This window comes from Mus musculus, chromosome 17 (assembly GCF_000001635.26).
Source record: "Mus musculus strain C57BL/6J chromosome 17, GRCm38.p6 C57BL/6J".
Lineage (NCBI taxonomy): Eukaryota > Metazoa > Chordata > Mammalia > Rodentia > Muridae > Mus > Mus musculus.
The window spans coordinates 27,189,600-27,215,735 of NC_000083.6; the positions used below are offsets into that span (position 1 = coordinate 27,189,600).

At 54.5% G+C, this 26,136-nt stretch overlaps 1 protein-coding gene and 1 long non-coding RNA gene across 5 annotated transcripts; one reads left to right on the top strand and one right to left on the bottom strand.

Annotated features, from left to right (window-relative positions):
• Positions 1 to 15,871, bottom strand: Lemd2 (LEM domain containing 2). Of its 3 annotated transcripts, none has more exons than XR_876473.3 (9): positions 14,060 to 15,871; positions 12,038 to 12,078; positions 9,764 to 9,839; positions 6,537 to 6,613; positions 5,726 to 5,805; positions 4,239 to 4,384; positions 3,504 to 3,628; positions 3,333 to 3,435; positions 1 to 1,191 (listed from the first exon to the last, which is right to left on the bottom strand). XR_876473.3 is itself a non-coding variant. In NM_146075.2 (9 exons), the coding sequence occupies exons 1-9, from the start codon at positions 14,817 to 14,819 to the stop codon at positions 1,041 to 1,043; spliced, it is 1,536 nt and encodes a 511-aa protein (NP_666187.2). In that variant the 5' UTR covers positions 14,820 to 14,839; the 3' UTR covers positions 1 to 1,040. The 3 variants fall into 3 exon arrangements, 1 of the variants encoding a protein (NP_666187.2); XR_876472.3 differs by having other exon boundaries at positions 3,504 to 3,631; NM_146075.2 differs by having other exon boundaries at positions 3,504 to 3,605; positions 14,060 to 14,839.
• Gm34736 lies at positions 15,270 to 24,211 on the top strand. Of its 2 annotated transcripts, XR_385492.4 has the most exons (4): positions 15,270 to 15,568; positions 19,581 to 22,628; positions 22,790 to 22,951; positions 23,865 to 24,211. It is a non-coding gene; the product is annotated as a predicted gene, 34736 (long non-coding RNA). The 2 variants fall into 2 exon arrangements; XR_001782219.2 differs by having other exon boundaries at positions 19,581 to 22,951.
• Positions 24,212 to 26,136: the final 1,925 nt, after the last annotated feature.

Genomic DNA, 26,136 nt, shown 5'->3' on the forward strand with positions numbered 1-26,136 from the left:
TCCGTTCTCAATAAATATTTTATTTTTCCAACAGTTCCACCCCCAATACAAAAGCCATTGTCTTCTGGCTGGGGCCTGCTCAGTCCCGGTCCTGCTGACCACCCAGACACACGGCAATGAGCATACTGCTACACGGAGACCGAAATGAGCATACTGCTACATGGAGACCACACTTTATTAAGAAACAGAGACCAGCAATAGGTCCAAAAGGGGGTGTCTTGTGTCTTCTGGAGGCAGCTGCACGTCACCTCCAGGGGCTGTCCTCCTGCTGCTGTAGGTGAGACCCGCCTGAAGAGTTGCTCGAAAGCCTCCCTCTCAGCTAATGAGGCCCCCCACTGGGTGTATTTAGAGCAGGTCCTCCATAGCCGAGGGCTAATGGCCCACACTACTCCATGTGGCCTGCAGAGGGCAGTGTGCAGCCACGATGCTGCACCCTACCTGTGTGGCTAAGCAGCCAGGAAGCCTGTGCACAGTAAGTAGGTGAGGAGGCTGAGCTCCACCCTGGCTCAGGTGGCACTGCTGACCTGTGAGCAGCTCTGAGGCACAGGCAGCTGTGGCTGGACTCCCCACGCCTTCCAGACCCCAGCCACCTCTGCTTGGTCCCCTCCAGCTGCTCCTACCTTCTATAACATCGTCCCCTTCTGGACAGAGGCCCATGCAGGAGTGGGCTGGGTTCCTCCCCTCCCCTTAAGCTCCCTGGAAGCGAAAAGGCACATGGACCAAGCTTTGCCCCACCACCCAACCCACCTTCCAAGCGAGGGGCTTCAGGATCACCGTGCTGTCTAGCTGTGTGCAGGACCTCCAGGGTTCCAACCACTGCCCATCTTTTTATCCAGGGAGAACAAGCCACTCTCCCCTGTCAGTCAGTAATACTGACATAGAGGAAGGGCTCCCCTGTTCTCCCGGCTACCCTAAGTAAGCCCACATGTTCCAGACCTGAGACCCGGAGGGCAATCAAGGCAGGTGTGAATGAGCACCAAAGGTCTGTGTCCTTGCCCCAGCTGGGTGGCTGGGTCAGGCTGGCGGTAACAGGCCCTGCCCTATCGCTCTGAATCAGAGAAAGAGGAAGGCTTAGTCCATCTCCACACCAGCATGTCCTCCCCGGCCACTCGGTGGGACTCAGTCTGGATCCGAGATTCATTGGAAGCCAGGAATTCCACAGCACGGTCCCATACTCGCTTCATGCGCCGCCTGAAAGGAGAAGGTAGCGCTCAGCTGGGTCAGGCTGAACCACTCCATTCCCACAGAGGGGCGGGCATTCCTAAGCTCTACCACACTTGGATAAGCCAGCAGTGGACATGTTGATAGGGCAAAGTGAGGCACTGGGGATTTCCTCACCTCCTGTGCGCCACAAGCCTTGGTACAGAGCTAAGGGGCTGGCGGTGATGGGTACCCAGGACCACGTGGGGACTGTGCTTAGCTCAGATGCACCCCTTGTAGCATAGAGGACATGCGGGTGTGAAGATGAACCAAGATGGGAAAGCCACCCCCAACACGGTCCTGAAATCTTTTTTGTTGGGAAGGGGACCCACAAAACAGTGATTGGCTCCGGCTGACTCCTAAAGATGTGTCTCTGCTCACAGGCATCACTTGTCCCTGTCCTCACAATGCTGGGAATTTGGATGCTCTGATTACCCAACATGCTACAGACACAGAGCTCGGAGGATGGGGTGCCAGCCTCAGGCCAGGTCCCCAGGAGGCAGGAAACAGCACCTCGTCGGCAGGAGGGCCTGACCCACCAGTGGCTTCAATCAGCTCCCTCACTCGTGTCTCCTTTGAGGCCCCAAGTGTGCCCTTACCTGGCAGACGGGGGCTCAGACCCACTACAGGTCAGCTCTGCACCACTGTACCAGCATGTGAGGTCTAGGTGACATGGCTGCAGTCAGGGTGCCAAGCCAGCTCTGGCTATGTTCTCACGGGGAAATGTGTTGATATCAGGCAAATCAAAGGGCCAACAGCACTGTGCAGTGCTTGTGTGCCTGGAACTAGCATGCCAAACTCCAAGGCCACCTCCTCAGCACCTGTGGGACCAGCCACTGCCCCGTGTCACATGGTTTCCTATGCTTCCTCCTCCTGCTCTCATGTCCACCAAGGTGTGGACTCTGGGTCTCCACTTGCGCCGCACACAATGAGTGGAGCGGTGTGGCCTGAGTGCCTCGCTGTTCAGGGCAGCCCTCTGCGAGGCAGTGTGAGCCCACTGTATGAGAAAGAGGCTCACAGAGGCTGGCTAAACAGCGTGCAGCAGGGCCAGGACAGGACAGGAGTCTGGGTGCAGCAAATGGCTTCCCCGGGGAGATGGAGAGCTGAGGATCACCTGAGGACCCACAGGCTGACCTCTCAGAGACACAGCGGCCCACTGTGGGCAGAAAGCCCTGCCTGCAGCCTGTGGGAAGATGGAACCCAGCAGCTGTCCAATGCATGTTGCTGGAGAGCAGCCAGGACTTTTGTTCACGGGATAACTGCTACTAGTGGCCTCGGCCCTGACAAGGTGTCAGCTGAAAATGACCCAGGGGCAGGGCAGAGACAGGGACCCCAGCACTCAGGAAGCTACCCCACAGGGATTGTCAGTTCAGGGCCTGCCTGGGCTACAAAATAAGATTCTGTTTCAATGAAACAAAACAGACAAAATCCCAGACCTGCAAATGCTCTTCTCATCTGATTCCCTGGCTACACAGAAGGGTAGTGCAGGGGACAGGGCCTGGTGGCAGCTACACAGAATGCTACCACAGCAGTCTCACCCATACATGGGCCCGCCACTATTCTCATGTCTGTGAGCCACGTGAGGACCAGGAGAATGTGTAACCTGTGGGACGTGGCACATGGCACGTGGCAGGGGACACTCAGCTGGAGAATAGCCCAGTCTGTACTGACACCAGGGAGGACCCTGCCGAGGCGCCATCCCCACTGTCCAGTGTATAGCTTCAGGGTCATGGCTGCAAAGTGTCAAAAGTTCCCTCCCTTTCCTTGCCAGTGACTGACTCAGAGAAACTGATGCTGGTCCACGGGACCCTAAGGCTGTTCTCAAAGGCTGCTGGGAGGGTTTCTCTTGCTTGGGAGACAGTGCCTGGTAGCACGGGACTTGGCTGGGAACGAGAGTGTCTACAGCTAGCACCACTGAGGGGACTGGGCCTCAAACTGGCACAGTCTGTGGAGGTCTGCTGATGGCCTGGTCCTCCTGCTTGGCTCTTCTGCCACAAAGCCAAGCCAGCAGCATGGGGCAGGCAGTCACTCACAGGAGGTGAGGCAAACTGATCCTCTGGGGCTGCTGATGCTACGGCCTGGGCGCCCTCCCACGTCTCAGCCCCCCCTGCCCCGCCCCCGGCAGGACTCACCGGCTCTGTGGGGGGATTAGACTGTCCCGCACGTGGAGGATGCCCACGTAGGGGTAGCGCTCCATGTCCTGTTCCCAGTCCACATAGTGGTCCTGAACCACATCTGGAGAGAGAGCGAAGCAGTTAGCACTGGCCTAGTGGGTCTGGGGTCCTCCCCTGGGGGACACGCACCTATGATCTTCTTCACCATCTCATACATGGCCTGCTCCTCCTCCTCCAGCTTCCGCCAGCGGTACTTCAGGAGGATCAGCAGCCCCCACAGGAAGGCCAGGCCTGGAACACAAGGAACACCATCCCTACTGAGCAGGGACAGGCTGCTGTCACCTAGGTGTCCAGGTCCCCACCCCAGCCCAGCTTAGCCTCACACCATCCTCTCCCTTATGGGCCAGAGCCTGTGTTGTACACCAAGTGTCTGCACATCTGAGATCCGGCCAGCTCAGTGTGGGGGACGCCCTGCACAGGGCAGCCCACAGTCTGTTCCAGGCTACCTTGAAGGCTCCTGTCTCCACTCCCCAGCCTTTCCCTTTAAGACACATCTCAGGCTCTCCCTCCCTCCCGAACTCCACATCCTCCCTGCCTGTACCCACCTCTGCAGAGGTTTGCAGCTTTCTGCAGTAAAATTAGGCCAAGGTCCCACAGCACCTCCTGAGTGGAGCCGGTCTGTGTACTGGGACCCTGACTGGGCCTCGGGAAGCAGCAAAGATTTCCACAGGGCCCAGCATCTCTAACAAGCTCCTGCCCCACCCAAGGACATATATATCTACTTATAATACAGATCCAGCCACCAAGCCCCAAGGGTAAAGACAGTTCAGGGCAGAGGCCAGTCTGTTATCTCCTGTTTTGTGAGTCAGCCTCCAGGTGCACTGCACGAGATGACCCCTTCAGTGTCCCCGACTGAGGACTTACACCAGAAGAAGATGAGCACGTGGGTGACAGCGGTGAGCAGGGCGCGGCTGAGGCGGCAGCCTATGCCCATCCGGGGCCGGGCGGACTCCAGGCAGACCACTTTGTCCACTGTAGTCGCCAGCTCAGATGGGTCTTCCCCTTTCAGCCTAAAACAGGACACAGGCTGTAAACACACTGCAGTGTGAGCCCCACTCCTGCCAGCAGCGAGGGCACAGAAGGAGGTCTCCACTGCTCACAGATCAGCCCGCTGTCCTGGCTGTGCTCTTGCTTGCAATTTCCCACACTGGCTACTTAGAAAGAAGGAAGCTTTAAAGATGGCAGCAGGCTTGAACCCCTGCCGCTGAAGTGGCATCCCCCTCTGCTGGGTCTTTGACAGCCTCTCTCAGCATGCAGAAGATTAAGCTGTAAATTGGATTCCCACCTCCCAGCATAGAGGAATGGAAATGTTTACTGAATTCCTGGTTTTGCGAGAGTGGCAAGAACTGAAAGACAGAGCCCAGGAGGCTGTGTCTTGTCCATGAGAAGCAGGCACAAACTGCTTATGTGTAAAGATCTGGGAGCACCCATTAGGCCCATGGCAACAGGAAACGCCAGGTGGCAAGAGGCCAGAGCCCTGGCCACCGTGTCCCCAGCTGAGCGGCTGGTGATGCCACACTCTCTCTGGAATTGCTGCTATGTGGAGCCCCATCCCTTGCTCCCCGGTTTCAACCCAGGCTGTCTGAGCTTGCTCACTGCCCTCCCAGCTGCCTGCCCAGCAGGAAAAGGCAAGTGTCCTTCTCTCCCACGCTGGCAGCTCCAGTGTGCAAGGAGCCCGTGTGGAGGAGCAATCCACATACTCCTCTGCCTTTCCCCGAGCCGCTCAGGGCAGCTGTTTTTAAGCCTTCGGATCTTAATCGTGCCATGCATCCAGTTACCGAGCTTTAGGCCGAGCTGCCCAAGGGGCCGCGCTGGATGCACTGTGATGGAATTAGTAATTTGGGTGGATTAGAGAAGAAGAGAACAAAACCCCAGAGTGTGTGTTAATATCAGGAGCTGGAACCGGAACACAGACTCGACAAGGAGCAAAGGAAGGGCTGTGTGGCCCCGCCTCTTCCACAAGGCTGCTGGGCACACCCCAGTCCCCAAGAAGGTTGCTATCTGTGCTAGCAGGCCTTGCCAGCAATGGAAACTCAGGGACCTGCCAGGTCAGATCAGATCCCAGCACCTCCCAAGTCCTTTCCAGACTGAATGAAGCCAATGGCCCGAAGGGCTTCATCTACATAGGACACGCTGCAGCCCAGGAGGGAGCCCAGGGCATCTCTGTCCCAGCAGCACATGAGCAGGAGTTAGCAGGGTTGGCCAGCAAGGCTCCGACCCCAACACCTGACCCAGGCAGTGCTGCTCTCCAGTCTGCAGCTGCCGGTGCCTGCCCCGCTGTCAGTGAGGGAGGGCGTCAGCACAGGGTGGGATAGTGGCAGCCTAGCCCCCTGGGACAATGGCATACTCACCAGATGCCCACGTCCTTGTTGCTGCTCAGGATCCAGGTCAGCGCAGCCTTAAACCTCGAAGAGGGACTGCTGGTCACATTCTGTGGGGTGGAATATGGGGGGTGAGCTCTGCCCAGGGGCTGCTGCCAGGACATCACTCTGGGTCTTGAAAGCCTTCTCCTGTGTCTCCCATGCATGCACATCAGCACACGATGCATGGCAAACAGGCAGGGAGGGCAAGCTGGGCTGAGGAAGTTAGGAGAGGACCGTGGGAGGGAAGCCCAGCAGGAAAGCAATGCAGGGCTGAGGTATCTGAGAGAGGGAGAGGCTCTGCACAGAGGCTGGAGCAGCAGCCAGCCACAGGCACGCCCCGGCCTCCAGACCTCGGTTTCCTCATCTATGAAATGAAACTGAACTACATCCCCCTTAGGCCCCTGCAGCCCTGAAGCTACAGGATTCCAGGAGCCAAAGTGGACAGGAGAGGATGTGCCTCCCACTGCTTGGGGAAGTGGGAAAGTGTCAGAGGGGGCAGCCCTTACGACCCTTGAGGTTCCCTGATGAAGGGGCTGCCTGCCATGGCCATGGCAGTTCAGCTGGTGAGGGCCTCAGGTAGGACCAGGTGTCTGCACATACTTAGTAGGGCCAGCTCTGGGGCATGGCCCCCTCCACAGTAGCTCAACTCTCCACTAAATTTAACAGGAAGAAAACCAAAGACAGAAAGCAAGCCCGAAACAAAACGGGAGGGGAGCAAAGGCCTGGGTGCGGGGATCAATAGGAAGCTGCAGCGGCGGCGGCGGCTGCAGTCCAGGGGAGCAGCCTGCAGCCGACTCACAGCTATGTACTCCTGCGCCTCCAGGACTGGGATGCACTTGCTCTTCAGCTTCTCCGGGTTGCCACATTCAAAATTACCTAGGAGGGGGAAAGACACACTCAACCACAGAAGAGGTGAAGAAATTACTCAGAAATGACCTAAAAATACAGCGAGAATCAAGTCATCAGCTCTAATCAGGAGCATGTGGCCCAGTGGCACCCGGCTTCTGGGGCATCTTCACTCTGCAGCAAGATCAAAAGCCACTTAAGCTTGGATCGATTCCAGATCATTAAAACCTGACCTGCAAAGCAGGGCAGCGATTTGCATTAAATGACGGAAAAGCTGCCCAATGCCAGAGTCTGCTTGTGTCTGATCCCTAAAGGATCAGACAGAGCTGCGGACCGGTACCAGAACGGCTCTGTAAATATACACAGCCTGGGAAGAAGAAAGGCAGGAGGCCGGCCACACAGACACTCTCATCTGGACACATGCTGGAACCTGCAAGCCAAGGCCATTGTTAGTGGATCCCTGGGAGGGATGTTCAGAAGGAACCCAGGGACAAGGAGACATCTGTGGGGTAAGCTGACAGACACAGCAGCTCCTGTAAGCTCTGGGAGGCCTGGGCTAAGGACCACCTCTTGAGAAGCCCACCGCAGACCTCAGGACTACCACAGCTGCTGCCCCCTCCATAGGGCTTCCTGCATAGAATGAAACATGCAGCAGGTATCTGACACTTGTGCACAGCCCACCGTGGGGCTCAGCCTGGCCGGGCATGTGTCCATGCGTGGACTGGACAGAGACTCTGACACAGCCGAATCCTCCTACCTCAACACTGCTCCTGGCTCAGTGCTCTCTCAGGCCGGGGCAGCTTCTCTGAACTCCCGCCATACCTGGACTAGCCTTGCCCGCCATGGTACCTAGATGACCTCCTGATTGGTTTCTCTGTCCCCTTTCCCACCCAGAGCTTTGTCAATGAGGCTTATCGATGACTCTGCTTCGATGACACAGCACTGCTCGGCTGCTGGGTCAGCCTTCTGGCTCACACTCAGCCTGTCACTCCCTAGTGCTGCCTGCTGCTGGGCAGGCTCCTGTGACCTGGCATCATACCTCCCACCATGGCTCCTTCCCTCCTGCCTGACCCTTCCTGGGTGCACACACCCAGGCCCGTCTGTCCTAGCCTAGTACTTTCTAGACTACACTGCTATGCCACTGCCCTCCTGCAGTGTGACCCCACTGACCTCCTGCAGTGTGACCCACTGTCCTCCTGCAGTGTGACCCTCTGTCCTCCTGCAGTGTGGCCCACTGTCCTCCTGCAGTGTGACTCTCTGTCCTCCTGCAGTGTGGCCCACTGTCCTCCTGCAGTGTGACCCTCTGTCCTCCTGCAGTGTGACCCACTGTCTTCCTGCATTGTGACTCTCTGTCCTCCTGCAGTGTGGCCCACTGTCCTCCTGCAGTGTGGCCCACTGTCCTCCTGCAGTGTGACCCTCTGTCCTCCTGCATTGTGACTCTCTGTCCTCCTGCAGTGTGGCCCACTGTCCTCCTGCAGTGTGGCCCACTGTCCTCCTGCAGTGTGGCCCACCGTACCTCCTGCAGCGTGACCCTCTGTCCTCCTGCAGTGTGACCCTCTGTCCTCCTGCAGTGTGGCCCACTGTCCTCCTGCAGTAAGACCCACTGTCGTCCTGCAGTGTGACCCACTGTCCTCCTGCAGTGTGGCCCACTGTCCTCCTGCAATGTGACCCCACTGTCCTCGTGCAGTGTGACCCACTGTCCCCTATGGCTGCTCCTTGCTACTTTGTGAGCTCTTCTTTCTCCCACCCTTTCCTTCTAACCTTTTAACCCCTAACACTAGACAGTAGAGAAAAGGATAGAGAAGGGGGTGACTTCTTGCTTAGTAGGAGTTTGAACTTTGCCCTCAGGATAGCTAATTTGTTCTTTGCAGGCCACTACTTAACAAACCACAGCCAACAGCAACACCCAGCAGCAACCAACAACCCATTCTCTCTCTCTAGGCCCTGGCATTTATATACCCTCTGAAAAGGACCCAGAATTCCAAACTATCTGCCGCTGGCAAACCCACGCCCCTGCCAGAGCAGGAGGCAAATCAAGGTCTGCAGCTATGGACAATGTGACGCAGCCCCAGATCCCATACCTGGGATTCAAATGAAAACACAGGGCTGGAGAGGTGGCTCAGCGGGTAAGACACTGACTGCTCTTCCGAAGGTCCTGAGTTCAATTCCCAGCAACCACACAGTGGCTCACAACCACCTGTAATGAGATCTGACGCCCTCTTCTGGTGAGTCTGAAGACAGCGACAGTGTACTTATGTATAATAGTAAATCTTTGGAACGGAATAAGCATGGACTGAGAGAACAGAGTTGACCAGAGCAAGCAGGGCTGATCAGGGTGAGCAGAGGTCCTAAAAACTTCAATTCCTGGGCTGGAGAAATGGCTCGGCGGTTAAGAGCACTGATTGCTCTTCCAGAGGTCCTGAGTTCAATTCCCAGCAACCACATGGTGGCTCACAACCATCTGTAATGGGGATCCAATGCCCTCTTCTGGTGTGTCTGAAGACAGCTACAGTGTACATACATAAAATAAATAAATCTTAAAAAAACAAAACAAAACAAAACTTCAATTCCCAATACCACATGAAGGCTCACAACCATCTATACAGCTACAGTGTACTCATATACATAAATCTTTTTTAAAAATGAAAACATATTCCTATAGTATTTCTGTGTTTTTCAAAGAACCATCATTCTCAGCACAGTCCTAGGAGGCTCCAAGCAGCCTGTGGGCAGGACCCTGGCAGTCACCTCACACACCCCCAGGGCCAGGACACCTCTAACAGGATGAAGGAGGCGCTTCACATTCCTGGTCAGCCGCAGTGAGACTCCAGCAGGGGCCCTTGATGGCTTAAGCCAGGACCAGCTCTGGAAGGTAGAGGGATGACAGCTACTCAGACCTACTGGGGAGCATACCACCTCTACCTCAGGCTGCCCACAAGCAAGGACGGGACCTGGGACCAGTGCCTCAGGTCCAGGGGATTTCCAAGGCCTGGGCCTTCCAACCAACACAAGGCCCCAAAGCATGAAGGGACAGAATCTCCTACCTGCCAAGAGGCCCATGTTTTTGTAGACCCAGAGAAGAGTTTGAGACGCAAGATCCAGGCCCATACTGAATGCCCACAGGGCTTGAAGGGACATGTCTGCGTGGTGGCTGTAGCCAGGGGCGCGGTGGCCACTCACCTGCCTGGATGGCCAGGAAGTTGTACAGTTCGTGCAGCAGCTCCAACAGGGCCGCCTTCTGCTTGGCCTGGCAGAACTGAAAGGCAGGGGAGACACTGGTCAAGGGTCTGTCTGCGTCTGCAGCCAAACTGCCACGTCCGCCTGGACAGCAAGGAACACCTCTAAACTTTAGGGGCCTTTTTGTTTTTAAGGCAGTCTTATGTAGACAAGGCTGGCCAAGACCCAGTTAAGAATTATCTTTAATTCCGACCCTCCTGTCCCCACCACAGGCGTGTGGCTCTATGCCTGCTTTACGCAGTGCTGGAAACAGAGCCCAGGGCCTCATGCACATCGCCAGGCACTCACTGTGCGGACTAAGCCATGTGCCCAGCCCCACACATAGTTGTCTAGGACAACTGGCAGGGCAAGGGGCGCGGAGCGACTGGCTGTGGAGCAGACACAGCAGAGTCACAATGAGACGACCACCATGGCTCTGGCCCGACTTCTTGAGAGAGGAGCAAGCAACGGCACCAGGGCTTGCAGAGGTCAGAGGAGCCCACAGAGTATCAGGGACTGCGGGTCTGAGCCCTGCCTGAGGAAGAGCTGCAGCAGGACTCGATGGAGCTCACATATCAGCCACTTGCACTGGCTGACAGCAGCCTGAGGAAGCAGGCCAGCCATCCAGTACCAGCCGGGAGGACGGCCTGATTAAGACAACACACCCACTCCCAGCCTGTCCCTGCATCCCCCACAGTGGGAGGGAGAAAGAAAACAGTGCCGGAACCCTGGGCTGCAGACACGATTAAGAAGACTTCTCTGATATGTAAATGCTTATCTGGATTTTGGGTGAAGTAAGGCCACCCAAAGGAAACTCAGCAAGAACCTCACTGGGACCAGAAAGTATGTTCCTGCCTGTGGGCTCCTGGACCCGCCCTCCACGACGACCAAGGATGCCCAGAGCAGCCAGAAAATGCATCTTGCCTGGATAAGGCCCAGCCTCTGCCCTCCTATCACAGTGCAGGATTGGTTAAAAATCTAGAATGTCTGGAGCCCAAGGCCCCAGGCAGTTGATGGGTACAGCTTGCTAGCTCTGCACAGTGCAATAGGGACCTGCAGGGTGTCTGTCTGAGTAGCTCACAGGAAGGCCAGGAGCAAGCCTGCGCTTCCTTCAAGTGGGCTCCACCACTCTACAGACTGTGCAGGACCCAGAACTAGAACTAGGAACCTTGTCTAACTAAAAGGGCAAACAGAAGACCATCAGAGGGGTTGCGTGAAAAGTTCTATAGTTCTTGTTTCTGCATTTGTTCGTCTCTTTGGCTGCCTGTTTCTGGAGCACACTGTCTAACCATCAGCCCAGTTTTATGATAGAAAGCAGATTAAACTTATTATGAGCCTGGTTCTGCAGAACAATGGGGAAGCAAAACTGCTTTGTGGATGAGAGCAATAAGGGAGTGTCATAAAACACCCGCAAACAGGACACAGCAGCAGCCAAGGAAATAAAACGGTGTCTGCAGCAGGCTGTCCTTCATTAACAAGGGGTACAGTCAACGCAGGAGTGCTGTTTCTTGGCCAGCCCCTGGGCTGCAGAGGCCTGGCACCCACACTTAATAATTAGAGCGCTAAGTCATGCCCTCTGGCAGCACACGCCTCCTCCTGGTAGGATTTATGACCTGAAAATTTACTGCCTCGTGTCTTCCTCAGAACCGGCTGCCCAGCTGCGAGTTAACGCTGCTCACATGATCCGTAGGCTGAGGAGCAGTCACCTTCCCCAAACATTAGTTATGGGGGATGTGAGGGCTTCATAAAACAAACTGAACACATTGGCTAAGAGGGCTAATTCCCCTTACCACGTGCTTCAAACTGGCCCCTGATGTGTCAGAGCAGGAACCTGAACATTATCAAGAGATGGATGCACACCAGAGAGAAGGTAAGACTGAGTGTAGTCTCTCAGGGTCAGATGCTGGCAGCCTCGCCCCCCACAGTGCCAGCCGGACACCCATGCCCATCTCCCTGGACTGACTGTGGCAGATCGAGGGCCTCAGATGCTCTCACTGATAGGGGTAGGAGCCCGGGGCTGGACCCAGGGAGCTCACCCTTCCATATTTCAAGTACCACTGTGCTCCCAGAACTGAATCTGACACAAACATCGTCACAGAACATGATGTGATTCCGGTACGTTCATGGAACGTTCTGGAAGCGATCCCCTTACATGATCCTTTCATGATCTGGGCGAGTTTCTCTCTTGGCAGAGCTCTGAGTCCTCAGGAAGACTCATAGAAGGCAGATCGAACTTACCTCATCTGTTTTTCTCTCACAGTCGACCGGCAACAATTTCACTGAGACGGAGAAAAGAAAGAGGAAGGTTAGAAGTGCGCCTGGGCAGCGGAGAGAGCTCTCAGGACCCAGGGGGAGCAGGACTCAGCTGACACAAAGGTGGAGACCAGCCAGCTCTCAGGGGCCCCTGTGTAGTGTGGGCTCTAAGGCCCACGGGTTCCCCCATGTTGGGTAAGGACTTTGGTAGCTGGGGCCTCTTTCCAGCTGTACATGAACCAGCAGCCACAGATTCCTGGGCTCCTTAACATCTGTGTCTGCTCCTGTAAAATAGGACTGCATGGGCCTTCCTCAGAATGCACACTGCTGGAAACCCAGCACTCAGAAGATGAACACAGGACTGCCACACGTTTGAGGCAGGCCTGGGGTGCAGAGAGGATGTTGTCTCAAGAAACAAAACAAGGGGCTGGAGAGGTGGCTCAGCTGCTCTTGCAGAGGGCCTGAGTTTGAATCCCAGCATCCATGTGGCTGCTTACAGCCATGTGTCACTCTGGTTCTGGAGTCTCCATTGCCCTCTTCTGGCCTCCATAGGTACTGTATGCATGTGGTGCAGACACACACATAGGCAAGTCACCCATACACATAAAAAAAACAAAACAAAACAAACCCACAAACAAGATAAAAACCAAATGGCCTTTGTTGCTTAACTCAGAGAGTTAGGCTCAAACAAGACAACATAGGGAAAAGTCTTTTATGAACTACAAACGACAGTATGTCAAGTAAAAATAAATGCTATCACAGGAGGGAACTCTAGGGACCCCAAGCCTGTCTTAAATTATCTTAAGCAGAGCGTAGCACCCAACACTATGTGACATCATCCCCTGAGCGCTTACAGCACCTGTACAATTTGCTGGCACTCACCTCTGTTAGCCTCTAGCTGACCCAGAAACTATTCCCAGGGTGGATAACGGACCCTTGGGCATCAGTGTGGCAAACAGACTCACACACGCCCAGACATCCATTCCTCACAACACTGAAGACAGTGGTTGGGCTCTCCCTGTATTTCAGCTACTCCTAATTGTGGGAAATGTGACCCTGACTCAAGGCTGGCAACAGTGTTAACCTCGAGCACGCTTCGGAAAGAAAACGAACTGTCATTTTATACCTAAATTTGTACCCAAAACAATCTGGGTCTGGTGATTCGGGTCTATACTTTCCAGCTTCGGGGGAGGTAAGGCAAGATCATAGGTTTGAAGCCATCCTGAACTAGAGTGAGTTCTAGGTGAACCTAGACAGCTTAAGGAGACCCTGCTTCAAAGTCGTTTTCAAAAGCCAGCTAGCGAGAGTGTAGCTCAGTGGAAACATGCTTGTCTAACGTATGTGAGACGGACCCTAACTATAACCCCTTATACCAGAGGGGGAGATTTTCATGAAAATAAAGAAAATAAAGCCGCGTTTCTTCTTTTGAGTAATAGGCAAAAAAAAAAAAAAAAAAAAAAAAAAAGACATCAGTCCTCAGCTATTCGGGAGGCTCGCTCTCTTGCACCCCTCAAGGGGTGCGGAGTCACGTAACTGAGTGTGGGCAAAGACGTCTAGGAAGTCGCCTGACTCACAGGCTCTCTCCCAACACAGCCTGCGGGGGGGGGGGGGGGAGGCTGTGCCTCACATGCACCCCTGTGGTACCAGCTTCGGCTTAGAACAACTCTCCCACACCTGAGCCACAGGCAGGGTCAGACTCCTTTTGACAAATGAAGGCCCGGTGGTGCCAGTTTTGCTGCTACAAAGCTGAGACCACGGCAGGCATTCCCCGAAGGCAGGGAAGACAAGAGGGGCAGGGGTGGGCTGACTGTCAAGAGTGTGCGTGTGGCTTTCCCTTGGAAGGACCTGGCTGTGGCTGAAAGGGAGACTCTAGAAAGACGGGGAAACAGAAAAGAGCAGAAAGTGGAGGCAGAAAGTGAGGGTCTGCAGTCGGTCGCGGCTCACAAGCCGGTCTGGGTGGGCGAACCCCGTGCCCCGGGCCCTCCCCTGCGCCGGCCCGGGACGTACTGTTGTCCTCCGCCTCCTGCGGCGCCGAGGGCTTGCCCATCTTCACCCACAGGATGGCCAAGAAGCCGAGCAGCAGCCCCAGGCTGGCCCAGAGCAGGAGCCGAGACAGGCAGCGCTCCAGCCACCGGCCCACCTCGGGTCGGGTCCGCCCGGCGCCCGCCGAGCCGGTGCGCGAGCCCTTCAGGCCGGGGCGAGCGTCGGCGCCGAGGAGCGCCGAGTGCGGCCGCGCAGAGGCCGACGGCGGGGCCCACCAGTGGCGGCCCCGGCCCGGGGCGTGCCTGTCCGGCGTTCGTGTATCCTCGTCATCCTCCGAGCTGCCCCGGACCGAGGCGCGGCGTCGCAGCGGCCCGGGCCCGGCGTGGGGCGGGTAGGAGAGGCCGCGGCTCGCGGCCCAGGGAGAGGCGGAGGCCCCGAAGTTGCCGTACGGCCCCGAGGCGTCGGAGGCCGCGCTAGGCGCCGGCGGGGAAGGCGACAGCGGCCAGGGCTCCGAGCGCAGGACGCTGGCGGCGGGCCGCGCGCGCAGCGGCGCTTCCTCGCGTAGCCGGGCCTCCTCCCGCTGCCGCTCGGGGCCCCGCGGCCCGGCGTCCTCCCGCGGCCCGGCGTCCTCCCGCAGCCGCTCGTCGTCGCGCAGCCGGGCCTCGCCCCGCAGGCGGCGCAGCTTGTTGCGGTAGACGTTCCGCGTGGTGTCGGTGATGGGGCCTGGCTGGAAGCCCAGGGCCTGCAGCTCTCGCCGCAACTCCAGGTCCGACAGGCCGGCCATGGCCAGGACACCGCCCCCTCGCCCGCCCCCGGCGCGCACCGCACCCGGAACTGCTCCCGCCGGCAGCCGCGGCGGAGCGGGCGGGGCCGCGCGCCATGATGGGAAGGGCGACCACGGACGCCATATTGGGAAGGGCGGCGCATGGAGGCTATGTCCGCCATGATGAAAGGCGTCTGTGTCGGCCTGGCGCCGCCATGTTGGTGAGGTCAAAGGGTTGGTTTGGTTACTGTTTTGTTTTGTTTTACTTGTGTGTGCAGGTGCTTTCATCTCTTCCCCCCGCCCTCTAGCTTATCTTTATCTGTCAGACCTAGCAGTGTTTATCCTAACGCAGCGTTAGCACGTGGTAAACGTTCAATGGAATGTTGATTTACTTAATGGATGAGCTCAATGGTGTAAGAAAACCACCGCCATTAATAGAGATCCGGCCCACTTGCCAGTCTCCGGATGGGCGTCGAGGCTGTGTGTCGGATTTGGGTGGTGGAGTAACCGCCCGGCATGCTCTCCAAGACCTTATCTTGACTGCTGCTTCAGGCCAGCTTCAGGCATGCACTTGGTCGACACTGAAACTTCAGGAGTGTGCACCCTTGGGACTGGAGAGATAGAAGACTCTGGGCGTAACAACACTTACAGAGGAGCTAGGGTTTGGACATCAGTGGCTGGTCACGTCATGGACAATTCCAATTCCAGAAGATCTGGTATCTTTCTCTTCCGGTCTCTGCTGGCATGGTATGAACCTGGTGCACATACAAGTGGGTAAAACACTCGCACATAAAATAAATATATTTTTTTAAGGTGCAACTCTGAGACAGATTGATCCTCTGTGGCCACGGGTGACCCAAAATGTCCTCATAGGTGGATCCCTATACTCTGAACTCTTAGGGGCAAATACCTATGCCCTAGGTTCCCGTAAATGTTGGAATTCTCTTGGGTGATGGGATCGGGAGACCCGTGTCTTACGGTTTAGGGGATGATCTGCAGAGTCTTGCAGTTTGATCTCCAATCTGCAACCATTTAGTGTGTGGTAATTTCCAATTAACATTTCTAGCCAGCTTCCCATAACTCCCTAGAGGGCTGCTATAAGGATTAGAAGAGACCTTCAGGACAGGGCCTGGAGCGCACTCCTCCCTTAGACAAATCTGTGCAGTGTTGGAGTTGGGAGCCTTGAGGGGGTGGGGGCAGTGATGTGGTTACCCTTACCCGTCCCCCCACCATCTAACAAACACAGTTCATGGCCTCACCCTCTCCCCTTGCTGTTCCTTCCACATCCTTCACCCATCACCTCCCTTTTCCTGGCAATATTGCAGCTCCAGCTTCCCAGCCCTCGAGATCTCCCTGCAGCTCTACCTGCCACCCTCCCTGCCTTCCCTGAGACCCTGGGCCGTGCTCCTCTGTCAGAGTTTCATCGCTCTGTCGCTTGTTAAACCCCAGGAGTATTCAGTGCCGGCCACACAGCTGGGAAAATTACAGCCTCAGCTCCGCTGGGCTTCTGTCGTTTGCCTCCCCTTCTCCCTGACTTAGCTGCTCCCATGTGGTGTGATTTCTCTCACCAAGTGTTGTTTTCCTTTTCTCTGCCTGTGTTTTCGCGGAGTGCCACGGATTTGATATAGTGATTGCCTAACACATATACCACATAATAGTATTTTATTTCTTCCAAAGCACTGTTTGCATGACAAATGAGTTGGTAACATTTGAGCAACTCCTTGCAGCTGTATGTATGGCTCAGTATCCGAAGCACAAGCCTGTCAGCGTCGGTACTGGCCGAGTGCATTCTCAGAGTGTCTGAATGGATGTTCAAAGTGAGCATTGTGGTGTCTCACAGACCTGTGGTCTGTTTCATCCCAGTGAATCTAAGGAGGCATAGAAATCATGGACGGTTCCGGGGCCACCCCTAATGGTGGCACACCATTCAGGCATCCTCTCACACACCTAGGACCAAATGATCCATAGCAAGCTGTATTGACCTCCCTCTAGCCTAGAACTCAGTGTTAGCCTTTAGCTACCTTGGCTTGCCCTGTGGCTCATGGGTGGCTTCTGGCTTTGTCTTCTGGGCCTCTTGGTCCTAGGCATTGTGTATCAGCAGCCTCCAGCCCCAGCCACTTACAGGGGATCTGCCCCTCAGGTCCCCTTCTCTGCCCCTGAAAAAGAGCCTTGGGGGGTGCATCTGCTTCTCTGAGTTCCCGGCCCTGTCTGTTCTTTCTGGGGGTTAGACCACTGTGGTCCTCCATGGTACTCCGTCCCCAGGACTCTTATTCTGTTGGTAGATTTGCTGGGCGGTGTCCACGAAGCTCCTGAAGGAGCTCACCTCTGTCTAGCCACCTCTGCCCCTGTCCTGTCAGAGCCTTCCTAAGGGGTCTGCCTGGCATGGAAGGCGTATGTAACAAAATGGAAATGGCTCAGGGTCGCTAACTGAGAGCTAGCTCTACTTTGTCATTACCGTGTGTGTGTATGTGTGTGTGTGTGTGCACATACGTCCTCATCATGTGTATAACTGAGTGTGTAAGTGTAATTGTATAAGTGTGTGGGTGTGTGTGTGTAACTGAGTGCACGTGTAAGTGTGTATTATATAAGTGTGTGTGCTATGTGTGTGTAAAGTGTATAGCCCTTGCTATGCCAGTCTTTTTGACTTATTAAAGGCAGACAGAAAAGACAAAATGTTGAGCCTGTGGCTGTTTATAACCACATCCACAGCAGCAGCAGAGGTGATGAGTTGCTGGAACCCTCTGGGTCCCCAGAAGGCCATCACATCATGCCGCTCCTCTCTTGCTAGCCTCTTCCTGTTTCAACAGAGCCCTGTAATAACAGTGGCCATAAATCTTTCATGGCTCCATTTTTCCCTCCCCCACTCCCGGCCAGGAAACAGTACACACGTTCAGTCCTCGTCATGCCGAGTGTGTTCTTGACTCACACTGTTGAGAACCTCAGCTGACCCAGGCTTCCTTTGATTCACACGATAGTGGCATCACACAGAGGGTGTGTGGGGGTCCTGGGGAGAATGCAGTCAAAAGTGGGGCTCAGATTCCACTGGTGTGGCTTCAAGTGGACCCTGCTTGCTACCTCATCTCAGTGCCTCGTGCAAGAGGGGCCGCCCACCAGCTCTCTCCCAGCCTGCGGGTCAAGGGAGGAGGTAAATGGAGTGAGAGGGAAATGCCGGAACAGGCTCTACAGGCTGCTGTGCCCCTTGCCTTGCACAGCTCCCCCTCTGGACCACACATAGGTGTCTGAGGCTGAGCCTTCTTCTGAGGCACAGACTGTATCACCAGTGTGCTAACACATTGCGCATGAGGAAAGCGCGTGCTTTCAGATTGCTTTCTTTGGGGCTTTGTCCATGATTAGATTATACTAAATTACAGAGGACGGATACCAGGCAATTACGCTCTGCTTTTAACTATTCAGTCTTATGGTTAATCTGTGCACCTCAGTAATTACGGAATCCCACCAGTGTGGTTAGGGAGAAAGCAGTGCATCATCTCCATCTTGTGGGGCCAGGCTCAGGTCACCCAGCTATTATCTGGGTCCTGTGTCAAGAACAAGCCTGCCTACCAGGGGCTAATCTCCTCTCAGCCACCTTAAATCATCCTGCTTTATAAATCTCTATAAGGGAAGGAAGGCCCGAAGGTCAGGGCCCTGGGTGCTCTGGGCTCTTTGGTTCTTTCCCCTGGTTGGTTCCCTGTTCACACATTGTGGAGTTTGTGCATGTATGAGTGCAGAAGACAGCGGCAACGTTAGATGTCTTCCCCAATAGCTCTCCTTGCTGAACCCGGAGCTTACCAGTCTGACTCATCCGGCTACCCACTGAGCTCCAGGGAGCCTCCTGCCTCCATCTCCCCAGCACAGGATGACAGGTGAACACGGCTGTGCCCAGCTTGTGTGTGGGGCTGGGGCCTGAGCTGCTCGTCTTCTTCTGTAGCAACACAGGGTGCTGACTGAGCCGTCTCCTCTGCCTGCCTGCTAGAGATTTTGTTTTGTTTTGTTTTGCTTTATTCTTCAAGACAGGGTTTCACTGTGTAAGAGCCCTGGTCTGCTGGCTGGTTTTGTGTCAACTTGACACAGGCTGGAGTTATCACAGAGAAAGGAGCTTCAGTTAGGGAAATGCCTCCATGACGATCCAACTGTAAGGCTTTTCTCAATTAGTGATCAAGTGGGGAAGGGCCCCTTGTGGATGGTGCCGTCCCTGGGCTGGTAGTCTTGGGTTCTATAAGAAAGCAAGCTGAGCAAGCCAGGGGAAGCAAGCCAGTAAGTAACATCCTTCCATGGCCTCTGCATCAGCTCCTGCTTCCTGACCTACTTGAGTTCCAGTCCTGACTTCCTTAAGTGATGAACAGCAATGTCGAAGTGTAAGCTGAATAAACCCATTCCTTCCCAACCTGCATCTTGGTCATGATGTTTGTGCAGGAATAGAAACCCTGACTAAGACATCTGGCTGTCCTGGAACTCACTCTGTAGACTAGGCTGGCCTTGAACTTAGAAATCCGCCTGCCTTTGCCTCCCTAGTGCTGGGATTAAAGGCGTATGCCACCACTGCTCAGCCCCTGATTTTTTAAGAGTGTGTGTGTGTAGTTGCTAACAGAGGCCAGAAGAGGACAGCTCAGATACTCCTAGAGCTGGAGTGACAGGTAGTTATGAACTGCCCATTGTGGGTGTTGGGAACCAAACTTGGGGTCCTTTGAGGGCAATGCAGGTTTTTAACTGATGAGCCATCTCTCCAGTCTCAACACTAAAGGCCTTCATTTTCTTTTTTCTTTTTCTTTTTTTTAAAACCAGGACTGAGTCTCACTTTTCTTGTTCTCTGAAAACGTGATCACTTCATCTCCGTTCAGCTTGGATCCTTCCCGCCCTTCCCCCAATTTTCATTACTCCCAGGGTCCATGAGCATACAGCAGGCAGTCAAGTCCACAGCCAAGACACTGGGAGAGCTTGTTCACAAAACAAGACAAAACAAACAAACAAACAAAAACCCACTTATTGAGTCAGACTGTGAACAACAAAAGAGTACCAGGAGAGGCAGGGAAACCAGAGCTGACAGGCCTCACACACATGGGGCAAGGTGCAGACAGGTGTTGGTGGCCTCTTGAGTCCCCAGTGGGGCTGATTACCAAGAACTCCCAAGGGATGGCTGTAGCATGGGGACAGCAGGCACTGGCCGCCTGCTTGTTCTGAACCAACCCCTGCTCTTCTGCAGAGACAACAGCACCGCATCCCCTGGGACCGTACTCCACCAATTCCCAGCTTAAAAAATACAAATAAGAGTTCTAAAAAGACTTCATGTGGCAAAGCCACCCAGAGAATTGTGGTCCTGGTCCCAGAGCCAGCCTGCTCTCCAGATCCCAGGAGCTTAGGACAACACTACAGGATACCAGTCCCCCTCCTAACACCCAGGGGATGGAAGTTTCCTTCTGGGGACAGGGAAGTGGTCTCACCATAGGGCAGAGGGAGAGGGAAACTGTAGGAAATGAGGTTTCTTGCATAGAAGAACACCAGAGCCTCCTGTTCTTCAGTGTTTGGAAGAATGTGGCAGATAATGGTGATCAGAGAGGGAGCTGGTATGGGGGAGGTTGAGTCTGGATGCAGACTTCCTCACCTACAGGTCAAATCTTGACATCGGTCCCCAGACACTCACGACTGCTCTGAGGCATGTGGTGTGTATTTTGGGGATGTGTGGAGTCATCTGGCAGGGCAGGGTCTGTTCCCACAGAAGCACCCAGGGAACTCAATGTCCCTAGCAAGGGAGGTAGGGTAGGGGGTTCTTGTACTGGTAACCACTCTCCAAAACTCTCTCTGCCAGCAGAAAGGGAGGTAGCAATGGAGGCTGGCACAGTGGCTAACTGCTAGTAACCTATGTTGGTGAGAGCTTTTTGCTACCCCACCTAAGCTCCGGGATTGGGCCATGCTACCAGCCCCCGCCCAACTTCCCTTGAATCCAGGGATAAAAGACACAGAAACACACAGTTGTTTGTTTTCAATTTGCCTTCTTGGCACAATGGCTGGGTGGTACTATCTTTCGCCTGGAAAACGTGGCCTTAAAATCACTCTTGGCTCTGCACCTCCCACCTGCCCTAAACTTTAGTGACAAGTCCCATCTAGCTCCTGCTAGATGCCCCTGACCACCGCCTGTAGGTGTGGCCTGTGTGGCCACTCAGTTTTGAGATCTCATATGGCCCTGGAAACTCTGTCTCTCCCTCTTTGCATCTCTCTGCTTGCCTCCAGGGACCTGGAAGTCCCGCCTATCCCATCTGCCCAGCAACTTTCCTGTGGCTTTCTTTACTGACAGATCAAGGACCAATTGGGGAACAGGACCTTAGAATCAGAACTGCCCCTACAGCTCCAGTTTATAAATAAATGAACTTTTGTTAGTATAACGTTAGAATGAAAATTTCCATTCAGTTTGTAGAAGAAGCAGACATAAGTGGGCTGGCCATGTGATTTTTGCCACCAGGTGACACAACTGTAATTTTTTCAAACCTTGTTTTTAATGGTGGTTCTTAAACACTTTAACTTCCCTTGTAGCCCGCCATCCACCAGAGGTAGTGGGAAAGAAAGGATACAGGGGAAGTGGACCTGTTTAGAAAGGATTTTTGGAGCATCTCCTGTCTGTGTTGTCTGGAAATTGTCAGTTCAGTTCATAGGTCAGCAGGCAGCGGCAGCTCAGCCCACTCACAAATTTCATACTTCACGGATACACCAGCAGTCCATTTAGCAACAGCGGTGACACGACCCAGCAGAGACAGCCAGGCCTCAGCCTCGGCTCCAGTCAGCAGGAACAGCAGCAGTTCTCAGCTGTGCTTCTCTCAGGGAAGTGAAGATCAGCGAAGACTCAAGACCCACAAGCATTGCACAACTAGCTGTACCAGCAAGCCAAGCTCTGTCTCCGTCACTCCATGGAGTCCTATTTATACCATCCAAACATCACGTGCTCTCCACATGCCTCCCCTCAGCACCTGCGTTCAATCACCCTGTGTCCGAGGAAGCAGCAACAAATCGCAGCACGTCACCAGAAGATTTTTCTCTATGGAGTCCTGACAAATGCAGCTCAACTATGCAATCAATGTAAGACAGACCAATACATGTGTGTCCTTTCACGTGCCAGCTTTAGCAGAGCATCCTATCTCCTGTGTCTGCTTCAGGGAAACGTTCCTTCAAGAGTCTGCCTTAGCCTTCCACACCTGTGTCCACTTTAATGAAAAAGTCCTTTGTGTGTTTGCCCCAGCAAAACACCATCACACACAACTGACTTTCCAAAGAACGCTTAGTTTCCACTTCAGACGACAGCCATCTGCTCTTTGCTGGGCCGCTGGGCCAGCGCTCCATCAGGATTAACATTCAGAGCTTCAGGGATGGTAAAGGGTCCCTTGAAAGTTACCCAGCACAGGTGAGTGAGGAGGTCCCGTGATCCCAGACAGAAAGCAGACCAGGATTCAGGGGACCTGGATGACAGCCTTGGTCTTTGTGTTGATAACTGTGTCATGTATGGGCAAAACTGCCACCCCTCTGGGCCTCAGTTTCCCTCCAGTGCCAGGAGTGGGGTGACAGCACAGCTTCCCATCTGCGAGATCATCTTGCTAACGTGCGCACAGTTCTGACTGAGGGTTAACTCCCCCTGCCCTGAACTTTCCCACAGCCCATTTGCCCTTTGGAAATTAGGCCATTAAATAAAAGAGGCATCTCATGGGAGTGGAAGCTTTATTTGCTGAGAGGGAGGGACTTTGTTTCACACTACGGAGTGCACACAGGCTCCTGAGCCTTGCCGGATCGAGCAGGTCCCCGCCTGCTCTCTGCAGGGCCATCACAGGGCTTTCAGGAGCAAGTGCCTGAGTAGGAACCAGTCTTCTCACTGGGACCCCAGGTCCAGGGAGGAGGGCAGAGAGGTGGGAGGCTCTGGCAGCACCCGCTGCTCTCTGTAGCCTGGGGCGAGTCATTTAACCTCAGTGCTGCTCCATCTCCAGCACCTCCTCCCCTCTCTCCTCTCCTCCCAGGGACCAGGAGAAATAATTAGTAGTGGTTTGTCAGACAAGATCCAGCTTTGCAAAACTAACAGGAGCAGACCTTGAACCAGGCAAGGCCGAAAGGATGCAAGATTTCAATGTGCAAAATTGAATAGGGAAGAAAAAGAAATCAATCAGAAAGCAGGAGAAACGGTTAGTGTTTGCACTTTCCTCCCTCCGACTCTGGTATCTGGGAAGATTGACAGTATGTGGGAGGGGGGCAGCTCTGGCAGGTCAGAAGGGCACCTGGAAAGGACCCAGGCTGGGAGCTGGGGCCACCAGTGTACAGCAGAGCAGCCTCCTCTGCACTGGGAAGAGACATCTCACTCTCAAGGGCAAAGAGAAACAAAACTCGGCCCCTACTGGGTGCCTCCTAGAATTTTAGTGGCAGGGTGGATGGAGGTCTGCCTGGCTTAAGCCACGGAGATACCACCCTCTGGTGCTTACCAAAGGGCTCCAGCGATATGACCCCCCCCTCGGCAGCCCTTCTGGGGCGGCCTAGTACTTTTCCAGCTGCCTGGCGGTCATTCGAAATCTCATTTGCGCCGGAGCAGTCAGCTATGAAATAAGTCGTTAGCCTGTGAATGAGGCGCAGGGTTGCTACCCCCCAGGCGCCCTACAGGTGGCAGGAGGGACCTACCATAGTGAGTCACTCTGCTCTGCCCCATTCCCCAGGAATTCTGGAGCCTTCTCCACTTTGCACAGTGCCAGAGTCCTGCTGGGGGGGGGGGGGGGGCTGGGGCTGAAGGGGATATGGGGAGTGAGTGCTACCCCACCTGAACAGGATTCTGCCAACACTGGAAGCTCCCCCAGTACCAGGTTTGTCCCAAGTGATCCCAGGAAGGGGAGAACTTAGTGTTTGCACTTTGAGGAAGTGGGGGGAGGGGAGGCTCCAGTGTAAGTGAAGGCTGGCTTCACCCCTGCCTGCAGGACCTCCAACCATGCATGGGCCCCTGGGGAGATGTGATGTGTCTCTGAGTATCCTGGGAAGGATGTGCCCTTGTCCTCCTGTCCCCTGTGCACCTTGGCACTAAGGGTAGAACTCACTCTCAGTGCCCTCTTCCAGAGTCCCAGGAGGAAGGCCCCATGCTGAGATGTCACCCACAGGCTTGAGTAAGCAGTGGCACCCAGAAGCTGGCCTCTGTCTACTGTGACTCCAGTGTGATTTCAGCAAGCCGCCTTCTCCTTGATGTCACACCCAGGCTCTTTGTGGGACTGTACAGCTGAGGCCCGATGGGGATTCTCCTAGACCTGATTTCAAACCCCATCCATTTCTTCCACTGATAGCCACATTCTTACTGTTGCCTCCCCCCTCTCCTAAGACTCTTTTCCTGATTGGGTGGCTTCTTTAACTGGGTGCCAATGGCACCTTGCAGTTCAGAGGCTGTACTGGCTAATTTTATGTCAACTTGACATAAGAGTTGTCAGAGAGAAGAGAACCTCAATTAAAAAAAATATGTCTCCATAAAATCAGGCTGCAGGCAAGCCTGTAGGGCATTTTCCTAATTAGTGATTGATGGGGGAGGGCCCACCCACTGTGGGTGGCGCCATCCCTAGGCTGGTGGTCCTGGGTTCTGTAAGAAAGCAGGCTGAGCAAGCCATGAGGAGCAGTAAGCAGTGCCCCTCCGTGGCCTCCTGCCTCCAGGTTCCTGCCTTGACTTTGATGATGAACAGCAATGTGGCAGTGTAAGCCAAATAAACCCTTCCCACCCTACGTTGCTTGGTTACGGTGTTTCATCTTTGGCAGTAGTAATCCTAAAACAGAGGCCCTGCCTCAGCTGGAGTCCCACTGGCTACTCCAGCTATAGCTACAATCCTGAGGTGCCACCCCCTCTGCCCCTCCATTTCTGTGATCTCTTTCCTCAGTTTCTGCATCAGATAGGAAATCCTGTGGGGTTCCATCTCAAGCCACTCTGGGTCCTGACCCCCAACTTCCACTTTCCCCTCTCTACCATCTTTGTCGTCTTCCAGTCCCACACCCCCGTGGCCCATGCTCAAATACAACAGTTGGGCAGCTCCCTTTAAAATGAAAATCAGACCATGTTCCTCCGTTGATCAAATCCCCCAAGGCTCCTGCCTCAGCAGAGTGAACCCCAAGTCCAAACCATACAGCCGGTCTATACTGACCCCACTCTCACCCTCCTTTCTCAGCTCTGGCCTTTTTCTCATTATCTGTGAATGCACCAGGCTCTTCTCTGCCCCAGGACCTTTGCACGACTGACATTTGGGTCTTGTATTTAATAAAGTCCAAACCATGCAGCCGGTCTATCCTGACCCAGTGCCAAGGGACCAGGCCTGGTTCTGCGGGCCCTACTCTGTTCCTGCTGAGGACAGATGGAGAGAGCATTTGTTTGTTCGTTATCTCGACTATCTCCCTCCTGGGGATACTATCTCCTGCCTCCTCAGTGGCAGCCCCACCAGGGGTCTCCAGCTCTCCATCTGGGTTCTCTGAGAGATACTCTCAACCTCCCCTGCACACAGTGCTCTGGTCACTGTCTGCCATTCTCAGATGCCTGCCTCACTTTGCCTCATTGCTGGGTCCGTCTTTCCGTCCTGTGACAGCTCATGCTGTCATGCCCTGTTTACTGTAACATCCACCTCTGGCTGTCCTTGCCCGGCTGGAGAAACACATCCTGCACTGTAGCCTTTGCTACTTCGTGGGTTCTTTATTTCCCCACCCTTTACCCCTCTGGTTTCACCTCCTATGCCGAGATAGGAGAGAAAGGAGGAGAGGAGAGAGGGGAGAGGAGGGGGAGAAAGAAAGAAAGAAAGAGAGAGACCCCTGAATATAATTCTTTCCTCTTTTTCCTTCTTTGATCATGGCTCCTAACAACCCGAACCAACTTCCCTCAGTGGCTACCAATCACCAACCCCTCCTCTCTGAAAACTTCCCAGAATTCCAAATGTCACACAATCACAGAAACTATCTGCAGCTGGCAAAACCACACCTCTGCTAGAGCATGAGGCAAATCATAGTCAGCTGCTGCAGACAGTCTGAAGCAGCCCCACACCCAGGGGTAAAACATTCTCATAATATTTCTGTGTCTTTAAAAGAAATCAAAATTCCAAAACTTTCACCACACCACGCTGTCTCTTTCCACGGCCCTCATCGTGTCTGGTTTCTTCTTTGGTAATAAGTTCCCAGAAGCCCATAAGTCCCGCCTCCTTGGTCTCCTGCAGGAGCCTCACTGGCTCTGGACCTGGCACCATTCTCTTTCCCACAGCAGTAAATCACACGGATAACCCTGCCTTCTTCAGCCACCACAACCACACTCACCTGTCTCTGACCACCTGGGCCAAACTCCCAAGACTCCAAACGCACTAACTCTGAAAGAGCC

What these genes read in the sequence shown, in the direction of transcription:
- Lemd2 (NM_146075.2), bottom strand. Translation starts at nt 14,819, where the DNA reads ATGGCCGGCCTGTCGGACCTGGAGTTGCGGCGAGAGCTGCAGGCCCTG. An exon ending in GATGGTGAAGAAGATCATAG is followed by an intron (nt 3,436 to 3,503) that starts GTGCGTGTCCCC and finishes CTCTCTCTCCAG; the next exon opens with ATGTGGTTCAGGACCACTAT. An exon ending in CTAATCCCCCCACAGAGCCG is followed by an intron (nt 1,192 to 3,332) that starts GTGAGTCCTGCC and finishes TTCTCCTTTCAG; the next exon opens with GCGGCGCATGAAGCGAGTAT.